Source organism: Miniopterus schreibersii, assembly GCF_964146895.1.
Source record: "Miniopterus schreibersii genome assembly, chromosome: 6".
Lineage (NCBI taxonomy): Eukaryota > Metazoa > Chordata > Mammalia > Chiroptera > Miniopteridae > Miniopterus > Miniopterus schreibersii.
Window position 1 is genome coordinate 56,472,290 of NC_138107.1, and position 22,906 is coordinate 56,495,195.

General features: G+C 33.8%; 1 protein-coding gene across 5 annotated transcripts in view; it reads right to left on the reverse strand.

The window, feature by feature from the left end:
- REV3L (REV3 like, DNA directed polymerase zeta catalytic subunit) overlaps positions 1-22,906 on the reverse strand; it is a 129,506-nt gene that overhangs the window by 67,238 nt on the left and 39,362 nt on the right. For all 5 annotated transcript variants that reach the window (XR_013999033.1, XM_081140490.1, XM_081140489.1 and 2 more), the window contains 8 exons: positions 20,383-20,572; positions 15,028-15,102; positions 10,826-10,986; positions 8,486-8,582; positions 4,696-4,790; positions 4,014-4,118; positions 2,927-3,011; positions 2,692-2,840 (listed from right to left, as the gene is read on the reverse strand). Coding sequence is in view for 4 of the 5 variants with exons in the window: in XM_081140489.1 (XP_080996615.1) it covers positions 2,692-2,840; positions 2,927-3,011; positions 4,014-4,118; positions 4,696-4,790; positions 8,486-8,582; positions 10,826-10,986; positions 15,028-15,102; positions 20,383-20,572 (957 nt within the window). In the remaining variant the exon portion in view is untranslated. The remainder of the gene's footprint in view (positions 1-2,691; positions 2,841-2,926; positions 3,012-4,013; positions 4,119-4,695; positions 4,791-8,485; positions 8,583-10,825; positions 10,987-15,027; positions 15,103-20,382; positions 20,573-22,906) is intronic.

Genomic DNA, 22,906 nt, shown 5'->3' on the forward strand with positions numbered 1-22,906 from the left:
GAAGTAAACTGAAGACCTAAATGTAAAAAACCAAACTGTAAGCTCACATAAACCTTAAGGATGAAAACTTTCACTAAATCAGGGTAGGGAAGGACTCATAAACCAGGTAAGGAAACCAAACCATAAAGGAAAAGAAATCTGTTAAATTTGACATTAAAACTGAAGCCCTGCAAAAGACCTTAAAAAAAAAAGATGGAAAAGAAAGCTAAAAATTTTTTTTGAAGACTTCTAAAGTACAAGTCTGGATAGGGGAAAAAATATCTCTACAATATATATAACTGACGAAGGCCTAATATCTTAAAAATATGAGGAACTCCTATAAAGAAGAAAAAGACTAGTGACCCAATTAAAAATGAACAAAGAACACCAATAAGCAATTCTCAGGTAAAAAAATCCAAATGCTCTAACTTATTAGTAATCAGTAAATACATATTAAACTAAGGAGGTATAATTTCAAAGAATCAGAACGGCAAAAGTGTTTTACATCTGATACTATCAAATGTTACTGAGGATGTAGGGGAAACATAAGCTCTAATACACTGTGAAAATATAAATTTAGGTTAAATCATTTTATAGAGCCATTTTGTAATACTGGCACTACTATAATGTGGTATTTTTACTATTAACATACCTCAAAATCTGAAAAGTTGAGCACTAAAAATAACAAGGCTTATAAAAAAAACAAAACAAGTTAAGGCAAAATTTAGGCAACTTTGTAATCAGAGCACTAACAAACTCAGTAACTGTTTAATTCTGATTAGTCAGGAAGATAGTTCAGTATGGACATTAAACGTGCACAGAAAATAATAGTATGGAAATACCAGGTACATTTTGATTATACAGTGCAGCTAAAACAAAGCAAATAGAAGAGCTCTGAACCAGTAGACTGCCATTAAATAAGTTGAGGAGATGGTGCAACCTGCCATTAGTCAGAGATGGCACAGTGCTGGGATTCAACTCTTAAGGGGAGAGAAAGCTCTGGTGTAGGTGCTCATTTTTAGTTGTTATTTAATACAGTCAAAAGCCCCTGCTTCCAATGTAGCAGTGAAAAAAGGGCTTTTCCTTTTATGCTGAAGGCTGTAATTCTATTCCTGCTAGTCTGGCTCTCCTTGCCTAGAAAAATTACATATGAAATATGACTTCTAACTAAAACTTTCATTATTCTCTTATTTCCCAATCATATATAAGCTAACTGCATTACAGAAACCCAGTTAGAATACAATAGTACAATACATACACTTTAAGACCTGGAAAATTATAGTTCTACATATCTTTTGTGGAGAAACTCTTGCATGAAGCCACAGGTAATAGATATAACACTGTTATTTAACAGTGCAAAAGTGAAAAACATCTAATAGTTGTAGAGAAACAAGTAAACTTGTTTACCCTTACAAAGGAACACTGATCAGCAGCTAAAATGAATAACCTAGAAACATGTATGAAGAGATAGATTTCAAAGTTATAATACTGACATAAAAATACTCAGCATCATTAATGAGAGAAATTATAATTAAAACCATATTGAGATGCAATTTCACACACTCTAGGACGACTGTATAAAAAAGACAGATAATAAGTGTTAGTGAGGACGTGGGGTCATCACTAGTGGGAATTTAAAACAGTGCAGGCACACTGGAAAACGGTTTTGGCAGTTTACTAAAAAATTAAACAAATTTACCAAAGGGCCCAGCAATTCCACTCCTTGGTATTTACTCAAGAAAAATAAAAATATATATCCACACAAAGACTTAAACACAAATGTTTCTAGCAGCATTGCTCTTAAGAGCCAAAAAGTGAAAACGACTCAAATATTCATCAACTGGTAAAAGAATTAACAAAATATGGTATACCCATACAATGCAACACTATTCAGCAATAAAAATACTGATACAATATGGATGAACCTGAAAACGTTATGCTAAGTGAAAGCAGCAAGACACAAAAGATGGCACATTGTATTTCATTTACATATATCTAGAAGAGGCAAATCTTAGAGACAAGAAAGTAGATTAGTGGTTAATTAGGACTGGAGGTGGAACAGCGGGGACTGCAAATGAACATAGAATCTCCTGAGATGAAGAAAATGTTCTAAAACTGAATGATGGAGAGGTTTAAAGAACTGTAAATTTAGTATAAATCATTGAATTATAAACTTAAAATGAGTGACTTTTATGTTATGTAAATTATATCTCAAGTAAGTTGTTAAAAATATATTGAATGAAAAAAGCAAGTTGTTTAATCTATGATAAGTAGGATATCATTTACATAAAACTTAAAACCTAAAATAATAGTATATGCTGTGGGCATACATACATGGTGGGGGCAAAAGTAGGTTTACATTTGTTTGTATGGAAAATAATAAAATAATTAATAAACATAATACAAGAATAAACTGTGTCTCACGTACTCACAACTGCAACCCTACTTTTGCCCCATCCTGTATATGAGAAAATACATGCGATTAAAATCATACATGGTAACAGTATGCACCAACTTCAGAATAGTGCTTACCTCTAGAGATGAAGAAAAAGTAAAGGAATGGGGAAGAGGTTTTTGCTGTATCAGTGATGTTTACTTCTTAGGGGGAAAAAGAGAAAAACTTAGCAAACTCAACCAAACACTAATACCCCAGAGCTACATATATAGCTGTCTGTTAGGGTAGTTTCTGTACACCTGAAAAGAAAACCTCACCTTTGCTCAACTCTGTGTCTTTGTGGACTTCTACCATATTAGCTGGTGTACACTGAAGAATTTCAGGAGACAGAACCTCAGAGTGCAATGTTAACTCAGCAGAGAACTCCTGGGATCCGTCGCTGTAGTCCACAGATCCTGATAACGTTCTGGTTAATTAAAACACATCCTTTATAACAAACTAGATAACAAAGCAATAAAATAGTTCTGAGATCTATAATAAATAACCACTTACACAGAGAAGTCATTCTGTTTGAGAATTTCCTGAAGTCTCTTCTGAAATTTTTTTTCACTTTCTGTTGCTGGCACAAACCTGCGATCTTTGAGTTTTAAAAGTGCATTAAAAAATGTGTACAGCAAGTGAATGAAATATTTTCTTTTCTCCTAGAATAGCTTTTAAAATAGCAATTTCCTATCCTTCTCTTGACACATATAATACCACCTAAAAGTAGTTCTATTAGGCACTTAAAGTCAGTTCAAGAATAAGTTCTGTAATTATAACAAATCTAACACCTTGTTCTCTACATATACATGTATCATACATTCTGAACCTAGAAGTTTTCTCCTCATAAAATGTATTATTTCTACTTTAAAAGGCATAGAGGGCATTCAAAGTTTATCAAAGTATTTTTAGTGTCCAAGACACTATATTAAAATTTGAAATTTTAATTGGACTTCAATATAGGCTTACTACTGTACTGCAAATATATTTCCCTTGTGAATTATGTCTTTTATTCTTTTACTTTTATTTTAGTATTTTTGTTGTGTCCATGCATTTATTTGAGCCCCCTCAAATTCTTTTTGAAGTAGCAGGGTTTAATAATAAATAAAATGAGCATTTTCTTCAGAGCTGTAGATGATCAAAGTGAGAGTTCACGTGACATATCCAGAAAATAATCTGGGGGCTGTATTTCATGGGTACATTTTCAAAGCTTAATGAATTAAACACAGTGTTTCTAAGTTGGGACTCATGATATTCTATGAGTATCCTGTAGCTCATTTGGAAATACAGAAGCTTAGAATATACTAGAGAATAAAAAAGGAGCAAAAACGTGAAACAGGAGGACAAGGAATGGTGAAAATCAAGGACAATGAAGATTCAGGTATCTTATGGGAAAAGAAACAATGAGTGACACTTGGGAGGTAAAGAATTACTGGTTCAGAGCAAAGAGAATAGAAAAAATATATAGAAAAAATATATAGAAAATCTTAAAGTAATTTGAAAAGTAAAGTTTAAGGTCAAGGTAAAACCTCAATGGCTTAACCTTTTCCATTGAAATATCTTGTTTAAAAAAATATTTAAAGTACTATTTGGTTAATACCTTGTGATTCAGGTTGGCTAATCTGAGAAGTTTCATTTCTGTTTCTTCGCCGTTGCTTTTCATCTTCCCATATGGCCTGTAGACCAGGATTTCCACCAATTTGAGCTGTAATCACAGTAATACTTCACTACTACAAGGTCAAAGTAAAAAATACTTGCTTTGAAAAAGGAATCCAAACTTTAAAAAAATGAATACTGCCTCAAGAAAAACAATTACCTATTTTATGTGATAAAACAGGCGAACTACCCCAACCTACATCTCTTACGTTACTCCTTTTTTAGTTTCCTTCCCAGTGGCTCCCCAAACCCAGCGAGTGAGTAAGATCCAGACATCTGATGATAGCCAATACATCTAAGAGTCCCTCCCTGGTATATAACCTAGACATTAAAAAAATTACATCAGATTCTATCAAGTTTTTCAATAGTAACTAATTTATTTAGTGTAACATTTACTTTAGGTTCATGATTGTGCAAATATACTCATATGAATGAAAATATAAATAAAAAATAATGAAAAATATAAATGAAAAATTGCTTCAGAAGTGCAGAAACAATCTTTGTAACATTCTGCATCTTCCTTCTATAACATATTTCTAGTAATGTTTTCTTCTCTACTCTTCCCAATCTACTTTGGTCATTAATTAAAAAAAATAAAAATATATATTAAGAATAATTGTATATACCTTCAATGTCCAGCCGATTTAAGATATCAGCAGCTACAGCATCTACTTCTAATTCACATGTACTCTGTGGTTCAACACCTTCCAGTATTAAAGAGCTGTATCAAAAACATATAAAAAACCCACAATAATTATGTCAGAGCATACTTTTCTCAAGATTTTTCTTATACAATTTTTCATGTTTAGGTTGTAAGCAAAGAAGCCAGTGATATATTAATTCACAAGTATTCATAACATAATTGATATTGTGTATATACATATAAAGAAATGAAAAACAGGAAGAGAAAAATACAAAAATACTATTATATTGACAACTCAGTTGAGATCCTTTTGCAGTACATCCTACATATTTTGGTTCGTTATACTTTATACACAGAGAATGTACAATGTTTCAACATGTGGGCCACACCCAGGACAGAATGGGATAACAGAGGAACAACTGCCCAGAGGCATCTTTCTCAGCAATCAGATTGTTTTAGAAAAATAAGGAGAGAATATGCAACAAGAGATGAGGGGAGGTGAGTATACTGAAAAATGGGCAAATGATACTGGTCTCCTTGCCCCCAACTACTGCTGAGCTGGATAATGCTTTAAAATTCTCTGTACCTACAGATTTGGGAAACCAGGTGTTCAATAATGGGATCACAGCTAGGAAATGTGGTAACACCACAAGTCATTAATTTTTATGAGAACTCCTGCTAATGCTCTTTGACTTGGAAGTTTTTGTTTTTTATCAGAGCCACACAAAAAGATTAGGACACCACATAACTACCCCTGCTTGATGGATCAACATACAACTTCTAGGGTGAACCCCAGTTTACACATTCCAAAATTTAGATATCCTATCAATATGGACACCAAGTGAAAGAGAGAGAACCATGATTTTACTAGAAAGTGGGTGATGGCATATTTCATTCACATTTACATTTGAAACATCTTTTAATGTTTTAAGAGAAACATCCTAGCAAAACCTCATTTTTCATAGTCTATTCCTAAGGAAATTTTGATGGAACATTAGAAATTAATTTTTTAAACCACAGAATTTTTACAATTCAAATAAATATACATGTATGCATAGATGGGTATGTGTAAATACAAACATACATACACATATCTTTTTATCAGTGATAAAGAAACATAAGTCAATCTATCACAATATATCTTTCACTTTCAGAAAAATAAGTCTTAATGTTTTTCATCTCCTTCATTCATATAATTTAACAAAATAAATTTTGCGATGAAATGACATACCAGATAAAATAGTTTATGGTCAACAATTTTCTCCTTATACCAAAAGGTTTCAAAAACTTTGGAAGAATTATAGTGTAAATTTCAAGGGTGGATTTTCCAGAAGTAGCACATTTATGACAAAGGAGGGAAACACTAGCATCAAAAAATACAGTCTCATAGTAGAAATTTAAACTATTTCTTGCACTTATTACAAAGCTATTTCAGACATTCAGAACAGATGTTCCTAGGGAAAAAAAGCAGCTTTCAGAATCAGAACTTTCCAGAAGATAGAAAAAGTGTGAGTAAAAAATATGAGTCAACAAATACATGCAGACTATTCACTTTAGCCATGAAAGTTAGAGAAAAGATAATGATGGGAGACAACTGTACCTCTCTGAACATTTCTGTTCACAGCTTAACAAAACAGTCCAACTAATTAGAATTAGTGAGGATAAAGCTCAGATATCTATAATTTTAAAAATCTCTTCAGATCATTCTGACAGGTAGCCAGGGTTGGGATTACTACAGTAGATTCAGTTTTTGTGGGATTCAACACTCTGGCAAATGATCCTGAAGGTCCTTGATGTGGTAATTGACAATGAGCTAGCTAGCTAGTAAGGTAGGAAGAACTGCTAACTCAGCACTCTCATCTCATTACAAGTTTGTTGCTCTCTCTTATGGCCCTTGTAGTAATGTTTGCGAAAGGGCATAAAATATTTCTTTGTTAAAAAAAGGTACACAGAAGAAGGTGCTAGCATTGGGGATAGAAATGAGGCTAATAAAATCTAAGAGTAATGGTTTATGGCAAAATTTTTGACATTGTTATTTGTACTTCAAGAAATTATGGATTTTCATGTTTAATACAATATAAGCATTCCCAAAATACAAAATATGGAATAATCTGGCACAAAAAATATATAGCTATCCTATATTTATTTTAAATTCTGAGTACCTTGTCTAATTTTACTAGTTTGCCTATTCATATCTTTGCTTATAATTTGTCGACTATTAAGAGTAATAAAATAGGCTCCTTAAAAAGTCTAAAATTCAAACTTTTCATTATAATACACAGGGTTTCCCTAAACTTACTCCTAATCAGTGAAGCCTTTATAACCTAACCAGAAAGATGTTTGTTCAAAAAGGACTTCAAATACAAATAAACTTTGACTTGAGCATGCAAAAAACAAGGACTAAATGTAGAACTTTGAAAACCAAAGGGTCTAGTGAATAGGTAAAATCCTTGGGTCAAGTTAGTTTGTTCCAATTTTAGAGAGACAGAGGGACTGTATCACAGGCATAAAAAAATGAAACAAGCAGCTTATTGGTCACTTTGCTCTGGACTGATTAGAACTTGAATCTGATGTGGTAAATAATATTCTCTCTAAACTTAATACCATTTCAACATGATTATAAAAACATTTCTGCTGTATCTTAGAATGAATCAAGAAGTGCATGTGTATGTATGTGCATGTGTACATGTATGTGTGTTTATCAAAAAGTCCTGATACATGTTAAGCTGAATCAAGACGGAAGGCAAGTCCTTGTCCGTATAACTTCAAAGTCTTACAAGTCTCAATCTGGCATAACATTCCAATCATAAAACAATGTATTTCTATCATTTAGTGATATTTTTTTTCTTAATTTTAGATATTAAAAAAAGCCCAAGTAATTCTATAATAGGAAAATTCTGTCAAGTACATATTAGGATCTTAAACTATATAAATTAAGATCTAAAAATATATTTTATGATAGTTTATCTTCCACTGATTAATAAATGCACATTTTCTTTTCATGAAAAAAAAATTCATTTAAATACTTTTTCCACTTTGCATTCTTCATAAAAAATATCTACTTAAAAAGTATCAGTTGACATATATGTAGTAAAAAAAGGAAAACCATAACCACCCAATTATAAATAAAAGGATCAAGAAAGCTTGACCAACACTGTGGTATAAAACAGAAATCCCTCTGAGTTCCATGTAGGTAAAGCTATTATTAATGTATATAGGTACTGATTACATCTCTGCTTTATGGATGGAAACTCTAAATATTTAGAGTATGTCACCTTCCCCAAAATAAGTTAATAAGATAGTCTAATAAATAATAAAACAGTCCAAAGAAATCACAGATTATATTATTCATACTCAGTATGTCAACCCACTTTTTCCTACAAATATTTACTGTTTAGAAATTTAAAGGGTTATTTTTTACTAAAATTATTTACTATGCAGGTTTTCAAATGGTATTTTATTATGTGAATTTTACGAGACAAGTTATAAAACATCAATTTGGAATGCAGAATGCAGATGAATGTTGGAGAGAAGTACAAAAACTTACATCCAGATTTCTTTGATTAATTAGGTGATAATTAGGTATATTTTCATGGTCTCTTTTTAAAATCTATGATTCTGTGTAACATACTAATGTTGAGATTTGTTTTGATCAATTTATATACTAAAAACACCAAATATAAGGTTAAAATGAAATTATGGTAACCACTAATTTTTGAATGCAGTAGGATATATATAAGTAAGTTTTCTTCTCCTTTACAACATTAACTAACCTTGGAATTTCATTTTCTTCCCACCGAAATAATGTACCAGTAAGAGAATTTCCTGGTAGCTGATCTTTGTAAGATCCAGTTGCATGCAATGGATCACCTGGAAAGAGAAAAGTATACGGGGATAAGTTCTAATTTTAACTTGCATATAATTACTCTTTAAGTAAAATAATATACAACATATATGATTAGTTCCAAAAATTCATACATACCTAGGAATGCATATATGTGCAGTTGAGAGTAATGATTCCAGTTTAAGAGGGGAAAGAAGTATTTGCAATATATGCTTATGAGAGAGGAATGGCTACAAGACTTTCATACTAGAATAAAGAATAAATTTAAATGTGCTATTCTGATAGGTATGCTTAAAAACTCACTTTATAAATAAATATGAACTAAAAATTTTTGTAGAATTCAATCCAAATTCCTAGGGTATTCTGTATGAGCCTCAATTAAAATTCTAGTGGAAATCAAATTCCAGATAAAATTCAAAACATACTTGAATACCAATCCCTGAACAAAAAGAAAATACACAATGCATTCCAGAAATAATGGCAGTGAGTGAAAACTTGTGGCAAATGCAAATACAATTTGACCAGCAGATGAAGAGGGGACATGTTTGTTTAGCTGTCCTAGTTTCAGCAACTGGGTCCTAGGGTCATGCTTTGGAAGTAGTCTCTAAATTTCAGCAAATTTTCAGTGATCTCTTATAGGACTTTAAATTTTCAGATAAGAGGAAGTTCAAATATTAACATTATGAAATATACTAAATTTTCAATCCTCTCCAGCTAAATTTAATACTTTGACTTTCTTATTGGCTAGCCTGATCACAAAATGGTGTAATTAGTGGGATCAGGTATTACCATCTTTGCTTTTTCAACAAAACGTGCCTTTAAAACATGTAACTAATTCTTACCTATAATTTATGTATTGTTTTAGCGTATTTCCTTAAAGAACACAGAAACTCTCCAATTTAAATATACATATAATTTCAACTGTGGATGTCAAAAAATGTAATATAAAATGTTTCTGTGGTACTCAAGACATTGATTCTATACAAGTACTTCTATCTACTTCACCTTAACAACCATAGCAATTAGTAATTTCCATTTTAGTTGAAAACTGGTTATATAACTGAAGAGTGAGTATTATATATACATGTATAATATTAAAATTTCTAAATATTTTTCACTTTTGAACTTACCTCACTTTCCAAAAAGTAAGACTACATTACATACTATATTAAGTTAAAATTTTAAGTTATACACATATATGTAATATACATATTAATTTACCATAAGGTTTACTGTCAATTTAACTGTAATATGTCTGAAATAACTTGACAAAATAAAATACAAAAAAATGATTCATCTATTCTTTCCATGATTTCAGTATAACTTTTTTTTAATGTTTCTTTATCTTTATTGTTGAGACCATTACCGATGTCCCCCCTTTAACCCCACTGATCCCCTCCCCCCTCTACCCCACATCCATCCCACCCCCAGGCCCTCCCCACATTCAGTATAACATTTTATCTTATACAAAACAAACAAAACAAAAACTTGAGGGCTATTTATTAAATGAATTAAGATATAAATTTTATTTCATCATACTTGCAATTTCCCTGCTTTTATATTCCCCTGAACTAAATTTCACATATTTCTGCCTTCAAATTGTAAAAATTTTCCATAGTTTGAAAAAAAATCCCTCTAATCATCATTCCAATACTCAACTAGTTTTCATAACTAAAATAAATGGCTTACATATATTTGCTAATTCTAATTTTTCTCATGCTTTTCACCTATTAGAAACAAACTTTTGCAGGGTTTCTTTTAGAAGTACTGAAAATGTTCTAAGTTTGACAATGGTGATGGCTGCATAATAGTCAATATCCTAAAAGCCACTGAATTTTCCATTTTAAATGAGCAAATTGTGTGGTATATGAATTATACCTCAATAAAGCTGTTACCAAAAAAAATTTCACTTGAGATTCTTTTCCTAATAAACTCTAGTAACATTTTTTTTTATATCTTTATTGATTTCAGAGAGAGGAAAGGAGAGGGGGAGAGAGAGAGAGAAACATCAATGATAAAAGAGTCATTCATCGGCTGCCTAGCCCGCGAGCCGGGCATGTGCCCTGACCAGGAATCAAACCCCGATTACCTGGATCCTAGGTTGACACTCAACTACTGAGCCACGCCCAGCCGGGCTCTAACAACATTTTGTACACTTTATTCTTTATCTACTCAGCACTTATTATATAAATATATATGATTCTATAAATCATCAAGTACATAACCCTTGTTTCAAAGCTTTAATTTGAACTTGAGAAATTAACCTTACTTTTCCTTCTTGCTTTTCGGAACTTGACAGCAGCCAGATTTATTAAATTCATTCCATACAGATTGTAGTCGATGAAGAGCTGTAGGAGGTAGGGAATATGCGCTTCATGAGGCTGATAAAATCTATTCATTATGGCTCCACTTTGCAAAAGTTCACATATCCTAAATTAGGAAAAAAAAAGTTATATCATAAAATTATGTTTCCTAGAATGTTAAGTGAAACTGTGATTATGCTAATAGAGAGTAAAACACATCATATTAGCATATAAATTTTTTACTTCAATTTTACTGGAAATTTTGTATTTTGTAAGAAATTAAGTTTTAAATCAAGTTTTAAAGTAAGCCACATGCTCTAAAAATAACAAAAAACTTCAATGAAGTGTTTTTTACTTCTAAAACCAATTAAATACTAACTATATTGAAAAAGCCAAAATGTCAAAAAGGTTTTTAAAATAAGCTTCTTTTAAAAATTCAGAAAAAATTTTCAAAAGATTATACAAAAATTCTAAAGAAGGATATATGACTCAGTCCACTACCCAGAGATATTAGCATTTTAATATTTTTCTTCTCTGAGTTGTTTTCCTACAAATAACAGGCAATTAGAAATAGTATAAGTGCTATGCAGGGCAAGTATCTGAAACATCTAAAAGGGACACTAATCTGATAGAGGTGCAGAGATAGTTTCTGCAAAGCCTTCTTGACGAGAAGTCTTTAAGTAGTAGACTAAATAGTAAACTGGAGATATTTTTTCTTCTACTTTTTAAAAAATCCTCACCAAGGATATTTTTTCCATTGATTTTCAGAGAGAGTGGAAAGGGGGGAGAGAGAGAGAAATATCGATGTGACAGAGAGAGAGAGACATCGATTGGTTGCCTCCCTCATGAGTCCCGACTGGGGCCAGTGATCAAGCCTGCAACCAAGGTACGTGCCCTTGACCGGAATCAAACTGGAGACTCTTCAGTCCACAGGCTGATGCTCTAACCACTGAGCAAAACTGTCTAGGCCTGGAGATACTTTTTGTGTGAAGAGAGGAAAGAGTATTTCATGCAAACATAATTGCCCTTGCAAAGGGTCCTGAGAAAACGTCGCTCACTTGTGAACTGAAACCACTGAGTGAGGTCTCACCAGGGACAGAACTGTGGTGAGAAGGGGTGGCTAGAGAGGTAATGAGAAGTTAAATCATGCAGAGCCTATTAAGACACTGGAAGAGGTAGTGCAATTTGGCTGTGAACAGCAGGAAAGTGAAATGACCACGTTATCTAGAGAATGCACAACACTAGGGAGGGAGAGGCTACTGTGGAAAAACTAAGATGACGGTAGCTTTAAGAAAATGTGTTGAGATTCAGGAGACATACAAAAGAAATAAATGGTCAGGCCCTGAAGGCTAACTAGATGTGGAAAATAAGGTAGAATAAGAGTTGAAGATAATGCCTAGATTTCTTGCTTAAGCAGCTAGTTGGTGGTGCTGCATTTATTGAAATAGAAAGGATTGGAAGAAAACAGGTTTGGAGATTTCTTTTGGAGGGAGAATAAAGATAAATTGAGTTTTAGACATACTGGGGTTTAGGCATAATGGGATATTCAGGTAGATTTCTATGAAAATATTGGAAATGAATGAATGAAAATGAGGATAAGAATAATTTTATTAACACAGCAGAGGCAGCTAATGTTTTTAAACACTATGTACTGGATACTATGTATGGTAGGTGCTTTAAATGCTTAATCTCAAGTAATCCTCACTACAAACCTATGGTACTGTCATCCCCATTAACAAATAGAGAAACTGAGTCCTAGAGAGATTAAAAAGTTGTCCAAAATCACACAAATAAAAAGCAGAAGGGCTAAAATTCAACCCAAATTTTCTCTTACTTATGAGCCCTTATTCTTAACTATAGTGTTATTCTATCTATCAGTAGATTATTTGATATATTAAACCAAACCATGGGAGCAGATAAGGTTGCAGAGTGAGGACAAAGTATAGAGAGAAAAGATAAAAGCCTAAGACAGAATCCCACAGTACCACCACAGATGAAAAAAGAGGAACCAACAAAGTGGCATAGATATGACTGATCAGACAGGTATGAGGAAAATGAGAGGAAGTTTATATTAAAAAATCTGGAATTATTTTAAGGCACTGTAAGCATTGACATGAGGTCAAAGGTAAGGACAAAAAGGCGTTAATTTGATTTAGCAACACTAGTGAAAGCAACTTCAGTGGAATGGTTGGGGTGCAAGCCACACTGGAAAAAGTTGAAGAGTGAATGGGAGGAAAGAAATTGGATACATACAGTATAGATAAATCCTTCAGGGAAAATAGCTATGAGTATGAGTGTATGTGTCGTGAGTATGAGTGTGTGGGGAAGAGAGATGGGGTAACTAACAGATAGAAGAAAAGGTCAAAGAGGGTGGATCTCGAGTTTTGGATGTGAGGCGAGAATCTCTCACTGTAATAGGCAGTGAAAAGGAGAGAATGGATATGAATAGAGTTTGAGGATCTTTGATAGGATATTAAAAGAGCTTTATTCCAGTGGTTGTCAAACTTCTTGGTCCCAGGGACCTCTTTTCACTCTTAAAAAGTATTGACATTATACATTATACTACATTATATGTTAGTCAAATACCATAACAAATGATTCATGTATAAAGGTCTTATAAAAAATAACAAATAAAAGAGAAAATGTTTTCTTTCATAAAATCCTGTTCTTTTCCTTCATAGCACCTATCATTTTTTTGGTTCGATATTTAGGTTACTTGTTTACTGTCTGTCCCCCCACTAGGCTATACAATCCCTAAGAGCAGAAACCATGCAAACTTTGTTCACTAATGTTTATCCAGCAAATTCCACAGTGCATCAAAAAATGTAGGCATTTTATAAGTATTTATTAAAAATAGATAAATGAATGAACGCATCAATCAGGAAATTTCAGATAGGCGTTGTGATAAACTGACTATATAATTTAAAGCAAACTTACAGGAAATAGATTAATAAGTATTTTATTGCTATAGCCACAGGAAGAAAAACAGGTTATATTTCTACTTCAAGCAGAATTACAGTTTATAGGTTACTTACAAAAGACTTATGCAAATTTTTATTCATAGTTCCCCCTTAGCACAATTGGGGATAAAAATGAGAAAAAAGTGACTGAGGTTTACTCTTGCCACTGTGAATGTAAAAGAAGATAAGAATCCACAAGGATTGTTCCATGGATATGAGAAAGTATGACTAGAGGGAAACTGGTATGAGAAATATCATTGTCTGTGAAGTGACCATTCTCAAAAATTGTTTTGGTATCCTCTGTAACAGAAGCTGTTTGGGTAAGATTGGGGGCAGGTAACAGAAAACTAGTTTTCCCTGGTTACTCAGAGAAGGGAATAACCACTGTGATTCAGTGTACTCAATGGCCCAATTTAGAGTAAACCTCATCCCCTTGGTGGCTGTGCCTCTCTTGGTACCTAAATTCCCTCTGGGGAAATAGCCAATTTGTATCTTACCAAAAGGTTACCTTTTGGAACCTAGTGCCTACTGGCAAAGAGGATCTTCTGGAAAAAAGTCCACAACACTCAGCACTTCCCCAAGGCTACTTTTACCCTGGCTTGTCACCATACAGAGTGAAAACACTTGTTTTAACCTGGAGGATGACTGAAATCTTCTATGTACCTTTCCTGCCTTCAATAACAGGGGCTCCAGGATGATAGACATAATAAGCTATAGGTCTTAAGAGAGACTTAATGAAAGAAGAAAAGAAAACCAAATAGAAACAAAACGAACAAAAAATCCAGGATATAAAATTTCATTAATGACTAAACAAGGAGTCAACAGGATTCTGAGATCTCAGAAACCCTCCCACTCTGGCCTCACTCTCACACACATTTCTCATTGTTTTGACACTGAAGAGCTAATTTCTCTTGGTATTGAACATCTGGCCTGGCCAACAGAGCTCTAAAATGATACATGACAGCCATCATATCTCCTTATCTACTTCCACAAACTCTAAATCTAAGACAGAAAAGAAGCAGGTAGGGGTTATTAAACCAAGGTCTCCTCACCCTTAAAATATCCTTCTTACTCATATATGTACATTTTATGGTCTCTTTCTTTAATAATGACATAAACTACATAAAACTGTCTTCTAGATTTCTCTTTTGACTATTAAAATACTTAAGTGATAGTTATTCATACTTTTATTTCATTTAACTTTGTACCTTTTCACCATCGCAGGATTGTAAAGATAGATCTTCATGAAGTGTCTTTCCTTCTCATGATAACCATAAAAAGGCCTGAAATAAAAGAAGAAAAAAATAAAATTATTTTCATCGTTCAGAGATGAAATAATGTAATTTATTGCCCTAATTCGACTCAGCTGGCCAAATTCAGTCTTACATATATTAAATATTACCCCCAACAGCCCCCCACCCAAGTTAAACAAAACCTCCAAGACCTTTGCAATTAAACCTACCACAGGTTAGCATATGAAATACTGAAATCTGGTCACTTCTTTTAAAAAGTTTAAAAATATCACTTTAACAAACTAGGGGCAAAAAAAGGAGTACCAAACTATTTTACATGTTAATTTCAATCATCATGACTCTTCAAAAGTGGCTCTTTTTACTCTGACCATGTATGAGAAAAAAAGCCCTTTTAGGCAACTTCTCCCATTTCCCTTTTTCTGTCAAAAACTAAAGCTCTTCATCTACAAGAACTGTAATTAACAGCATGTATATCACTTTCCTTAATCATCTGTTTATTATAAATTTTGCAAGTTCATTAGGTAGAGAGAGTTTACCTATTATGCATATGTATCTGTATACCTATTTTATACACACACACACACACACACACACACACACACACACACACACTCTTACATTTCAAATGAAGCCTGTAATAACTGTGTAGCTAGGAGCTTGAGAGACTGAAAAAACCATGGACTTACTTAGGACCCTACTTATGTTGAGGCTGGGTTTTTCTTGGGGCATCAGCTGGAATGGGGAAAGGAAAAAACAAAAATCTACATGATAGGGAGAGAAACAAGTCCTCAATGCAGGATGAAATAAATTGGGCTACCATGTTGTATCATTTCAGGAGTATCTGAAACCATACCAGAGCATCTGATACACGGACCATCCTTTTCAAAGATGGTGTAATTAGAAACAATATGTGAACAGGTATGAATTTGTAGACTAAATAAAAAGTTTTATATCTGCTTAGAGTTTGTCTATATATAAGTGGTTGATTAAATTGTTAGGTGGATAATCCCCATCACCTTTCATTTTGAAAATATTGTCCCCTTATGATGGACACTAGATAGAACTTACTCTCATTAGGACACCACCTCTCTCTGCTGTGTCTCACAGTGTAGTGGACATCAAACACAGAAGAAATTTGGCAGTAAAGTCACTATTTGGGGTATACTTAAACAACTTTTTTTTTTTTAATAACACCACTTCCTATCTAGTTTTATGTTGTTCACCCCATTTTGTTGCCATGAAGGAAGGAGTGAAAGAAAGACACATTACATGAATAACCTTATCTCTCTTAATGGCAAAATTCAACTCTTTTATTTATTCCCCCTGCTATGATTTTTCATAGATATAAATATAACCCTCTGTCTGGAGACATGACTTATCTTTAGTCAGATAAATGAGGGGAAAATTAAATTTGCATTGGTGTGGTCCATGTTATCTTTGCTTTGTTTTGGTTTTGTTAACAATCTTTAGTGTTTTACATATAGAATCTCATACCTTTTTTAAAAAATTTTATTATTGTATTAAACCTTCAAAATTCTTTGTAAACCTAGGATTCTGTTTTCTTATCTATTGCTCTAAAATACATCCTGAAAACTCCATAAATTCAGTTTTCTGTCTCTTTTGGCCAAGAAAGTCTATATAATTTACCCTGAAATCCTTACTTCCTACTGTTGGCTTTAGTTGATTTTGCCAAAAAAATCTCAACAGGGAAACTCGTTGAAGGGAATAAAGTAGAATGGAACAGGGTTTAAGGGTAGATATTTTTATGCTTAAAAAATTATATCTGATTATTAGAGTTAGTTCTTTAATATCAAAGTAAGGAAAATGAGCACAAATAGGGAAAAATCTTGGTTAGTTAACTTAATTAACTTAGAATCTCTTTAGAGGATATTTTCTAGAATCACGGTAGCTAAGTATCAAAACTGAAGCTGTCCTACTTTGGGCACATCATGGGAAGGCAAGGTTCTTTGGGAAAGAGTAATGCTGAGAAAAATAGAAGGCAGAGGAAAAGAGAAAGACCAAATATGAGATGGATTGACTCCATAAAAGAAGCCATAGGCATGAGTCTACAGGAGCTGAGCAGGGCTGTTGAAGACAGGACATTGTGGACATCACTATTCATAGAGTTACCAGGAGTCCAAACTGACTCAATGGCTCCTAACACACAAGTGGCAAGGAATCTCAGAAATAAGCCTACGGCCATGTCATGATCCTATGTTTTAACCCAGCCTCAGGGTAATGCATAGCCTAGGAACACTGGAATGAAATCTTGTACAAATTTTAACTTGGTAGCTAAATGCAACCTTGTCTATCTTAAAGAAGTAGGGAGTATTGAAAGAGTAAAGGAATCACAGAAGCTAAAATGTATGTTAAGGGAAAAAAGGGATATAGGTAAGAAAAAAGCCAAAAAATATTGAAATAAGAGAAAAAGGAAAATGTCGCCATAAATTAGATTGAACAGCTCATCTTTTGCCCCAGGAATCCAGACTTGTAACTCAAAAATATGGCAATGCCTGTAACACAAATACCCATCAAAGTTATAGAAAGACTGGTGGTTATTCATTTCACTAGGCTGTTTGGAGATTCAACTTTAAAATAAGAGTATGTATAGAAAAGTTTTTAGAAACCATTAAACATAAAAGAGTTAGAATATAAAGCTGATGATTCTCTTTAACATAATTACTGCTGTCATAAGATGGGTGCGAACTTTCACCTCATTCATTTATTCAACCAAACAGTTACTGAGTCCAGTCTACTAAGTGTCCAACACCATAAAGGTGTCAGAATATAACGATGAACAAGGCAAACATGGACATTTTTCTCATGAAGTTTACCTGATGGTGGGAGAAACACATGAAAATTAAGTATATAAACAGAAAATTAAAATAACTGCAAACTCACGTGCTAAAGAAAACAAAGCATGGGCTGAGATACAGAATTATAATAATCTACTTTAAGTAGGGAAGAGAGAGAAAACTTCTCAGGATAGGTGAAAGATTTGAAGGCTTGAAGGACAGAGAACCCAAGGCTGCATGTACGAAGGTGGAAAGAGCTTGGTACATCAGAGAAACTAAAAGACCAATGTTCCTGGATAGAGCATAGTGAACAAAGCTACAGAGGTAGCAGGGGTCAGATCACATAGGCAGTGGTTAGAAGTTTAAACTTTATTCTATGAACAATATGAAGCCACTCAGGATTTTAAATGATTCTAAAAGGATCCAATTTACATTATAAAAAGAGTAATTTTACCACTCTGGATGAGAATAGAAGAAGGGAATTCAATTAAAAGGATGCTGTGGTGGTCCAGAGGAAAGCCTAGATTAAGGTAGAAGTAGTATACAGCCCGGCAGGGTGTGGCTCGGTGGTTGAGCATCGACCTAGGATCCAGGCAATCGGGGTTCGATTCCTGGTCAGGGCACATGCCCCGGTTGCGGGCTCGATCCCCAGTCAGGGGCGTGCAGGAGGCAGCCAACCAATGACTCTCTCATCATTGATGTTTCTCTCTCTCTTTCTCTGAAATCAATAAAAAAAAAGTAAAAAAAAAAAGTAGTATACAGATTTATGATCTCCACTTGGATTTCATACAGACATATCAAACTCATGTTCCAGCATAAGCACCAAATCTTTCCTGCTAGCCTGCTCTACCTGCACCTTCCATTCCTTTAGCAGGACAGACTCAAACTTTGCAGTCTTCCTTGATTCTTCTCAAAACCCTCAACCAATGAGAGAGCCCATCTTGTGGACTCAATTCTCAGAATAGATCTATAAGCTGACCACTTCTAACTACTCCCCTGCTATTACCGTAGTGCTAGCCACTGTATTTTCTCACCCAGATTAATGAAACAGAGTCCTAATGCTTGCCTGCTTCTATCCCTATTCTTCTATGATCTACTCTTAATACAGCTGCTAAAGTAATCCTTTTAAGTTTAAGCTAGATCATGGCTGCTCAAAATCATGCATTAGCTCAGAGTAAAAACCAAAGTCCTTGGAACAGCTTATGGCAGTGGTTCTCAAGCTTTAGTATGCAAGAGAATCATTGCAAAGCTTATTAAAACACAAACTCCTGGGCCCTACCACCAAAGTTTCTTATTCATTAGGTCTGGGGTAGGACCCAAGAATGTATTTTGATTAAGTTCCCTGATGTGTTAGTCCAAGTCTTCTGAGAAGCAGATGGCAAAATGTACAAGAAATTTATTAGGGAAAACATCTGTGAGAGAAAATGAAACGGGACCCAGGAGAGGCTGGGACAGCCACCATACTTAGATACAGGTCTGATCCCAAGCAAAGGAGAGAGGGACAGAGGGAGGATTGGTAGAGTGTCTTCTATTGCAGTGTGACTCTAATGAAAGTTCAGAAAGGCTGTCCGAGCCCTCAAGTGTCTCCCAGGAAGAGGCCTGCCTTAGTATCCTTGCCATGCCTAGTCATGGACTGGGAGTAGTCTATGGAAAGGAACTTAAGCGGCTATAGGATGATACATTGATTTTAGCGCAGCAGCTGGGGCTATTACTCAATTATGCTTCCTGTATTTGGAGATCTGAAAGGTACATTCTCATGGCTGTCAAACCAGGTAAAGTTGAAGTTGGTGACCCTGGAAACCAAAGTATGGAACCCATACTTTGAGAACCACTGGCCAACGTGATCTCTAACCTCTCATATTTTCCTAACCTCATTTTGTCCTACTCCCCTTTACTCCCTCCATTCCAGTCACCTGCCTCCATGCTGCTCCTACTCTCTTACATTTAAGACTTTGCTTAAACGTCAAATTGCTTCCCTTTATTAAGACTTTCCCTTTATTACCTTATATAAAATTGCCACCAGTCTACTTCCCCAACCTACACTACTGATCCTTCTTATCCTGCTCTATATCTTTTGTTCTATAGCACTAATTATCATATAATAAGTAAATAAATTAATTTCATGTTATATCTATCGATTATTTTCTGTTTCCCATGACCAGAATGTAACCTCTAGGGGGGTAGACATCGTTTTATTCATCAATATATCCCAAACAGTTAGAGCAGTGCCTGGTACACAGAGGTGCTCAATTAATATTTGTTGAATGAATTACATGAATTTCTACAGTTTCAGAAATCAGAGAAATGGAAAGGTTAAAACAAAAATCACTGTTAACCATTTTATTGCAATAAAAATTTACTTGAAAAATTTACAGCAAGAAGTCTGCCCCAGTTCCATCAGATTAGAAGTAAAAGAAAAATGAAGAGTATATTTTAAATGGATATGTTTTTGTTTAATTAGAATGGCAATAGAAATACAGATAAATAAAAAATTTAAAAGATATCATATACTTACATTCCTGATACTAATGACACTTTGAACACGTGCTGAGCAGTGGAAGATGGAGTGCCTAAAGCCACATTAAGTGCTCTGTCGATACTGAATGCCATCTGAGAAAGATAGCTTTCTGGCTGCTGTCCATAACCATCGTATGGCACATAGAGGTAAGGGAAAATGCCATGTAGATGAAGACATGTCTTCTGACCTAAAATGTAACACATTATACAGTTTAGTCTTGAGATACATTTAAAAATTTTAACAGTACAAAGCTCAAAATCATGTCATTTAAATGTTCTACGACAACAATTATCTAAGGTAAGGGTTGAAGAAAATTAACCCATAGTTAAAGCCACCTGTATTAACTATAACTTACAACCGAACACTTAGGAGCCTTTTATAAACATAAGCATTATAGTATAATTTAAATAGTAGTTTTGGTGAAAACATGTTTGAACATTTCACCCTCACATTCTATCTAGTTTTATGTATTTTGCTGAATCACCCTATAATATCACTTGGCACAATGTTATGAAGCTTACAAAAATTCAATGAAAGTTGACTAAATAGATAAATGAATGTGTATCTTGGCATAAATGTTCTCAAACAAGAGACTTCCCTAAGACAGAGAGAGCTCTAGGTGAAAGGAGAAGGTAAAAACAGTTTCAGTGTCTGGAATTTTGCTACTGGGGGAAGGAGAGAATGGGAAAACAACAACAAAAAAAGATGAAAACAAATCAAAAGAAAATCTCTACAGGTTAATTGTCTGTAATGGACTTCTGGATATCTAAATTGCACATTTGATGGAGTGGGACACAAGGAGACACAATGAGAGGAGAAAAAAACAAGCACACATACTTCCCAGGAAGCCGTTATATCAGGCAAGGTACAGAAGGGGTAGATGGTGCTGAACTGCCAACAGACAATCCAGCACAGCCGTGATAAAGTAATATGAGTAAGAACCCACAAAAGAAGTGCCATAAAACAGTAATGAATCCATGACAAGGTTAAGTAACAACAGCAACAACAAAAAGCAGACGCACCATTACTCTCACGAATCTGGCAGAGCTGTATGGAAACGGTTCCTGTCCTCTGAGCATTGTCCCCAGTTCCCCTTGCATCCATGCTATTTGTCTAATTCACACAGAGAGGAGAGCAGCAGTGATGGAGGAACACATTGCATCCATTTTTCTCATGCTGTCACTCACTATCACTGACTCCTGCCAACACAATCTCATGCTTCTTGCCCAATCCTTATCCTATTCTGTTTCAGTGGCTTTTTCATTTGGTAGGAAAGGAACCATTTGTTTGATTACTATTTCCTAAATATAACTTAGAACTATTTTCTATACATTTTATGTAAATAATTCTATGTTCTGTTGATAACTGTGTTTACACTTTTTTAAATGAGTAACATCAGCTTGTCTTTGAAGGTACAATTATAACAGAATAAATCTGGAAGTTACATAAAGTAGAGCAAAATTGGAAAGATAAGTCACATAATGGAATAAGACCAATATTCTTCTGAGTGCAGTATTATGATTTGCACTATCAACTTTGACACTTTTGAAGAACTACAAACTGTCCTGCTGTTAGACTTCTTTCTGTTTTTAGCAGCAGTTATACTACTTAGTATCAAAGGAATAAAAAAATATTTTCAATTAAAAGCAAATTCTTTAGCTAGTTTCATTTCTAAATACAACATGGTACTATTTCCTAAATATTGCAGTTTTTAGTTCTTCAAATAGAAAAAATTCAAGTTGTAGTGATGAGTCTTAAGAAAATATAATAAATCAGTTTACTGATGACCTACTTGAATACTTTTTAAGCATCTCATGAAAAAAAGGTTATAGCCATTACCCTTCTGGATATAAACCACAATTTGGTTGAAGGCAACTGACATGCTAAAGCATGGGGTGAGGGAGGTAGAGAGACAGAGAAGTATTCCCTTTTGACAAATCTAAGATCAGTGATTAGAGAATTACTAGTATAACAGCATATTTATAAGAAATATTTTAAGTTGCTAAGATATTAATTTTACAGTCCATATATTTTAATGGAAATTTGGGTAAATTTTATGAGACCCAATTATAAAATGAGTTTTATTAATGATTTTTTTATAGGGGGGGTGTTCACAAAGTTCACACATTTTAAAAAATATTTATTTTTCATATCTCCTGTGAAGTAGGCACCAGAGAAATTATCTTTTTATTTATAGGCTTTGGAACTACAATAATTTTTGGTATATGACTTAGGAAAAAAGCAGAAATGACTTATTCAGCAAGCACTGAACTAAGTGCTTTACATCATATATTTATTTCTAAAACTTAGAATAACCTTTCAAGTATCACAGAGCTTAACTTTCCCAAAGTCACACAGCTATTAAGTAATTGAATCAAGATTTGAAAACAGATCAACAAAATCTAAAGCCAATGCTCTCTCCATTTAATCATGCTGGTTTAATTTTAAGAAGTTAATATTGGCTTCCTTAATCCTTAACTTCTCAGTTCTTATTTGGTCCTGAAAATACTTGTTTCCTTAT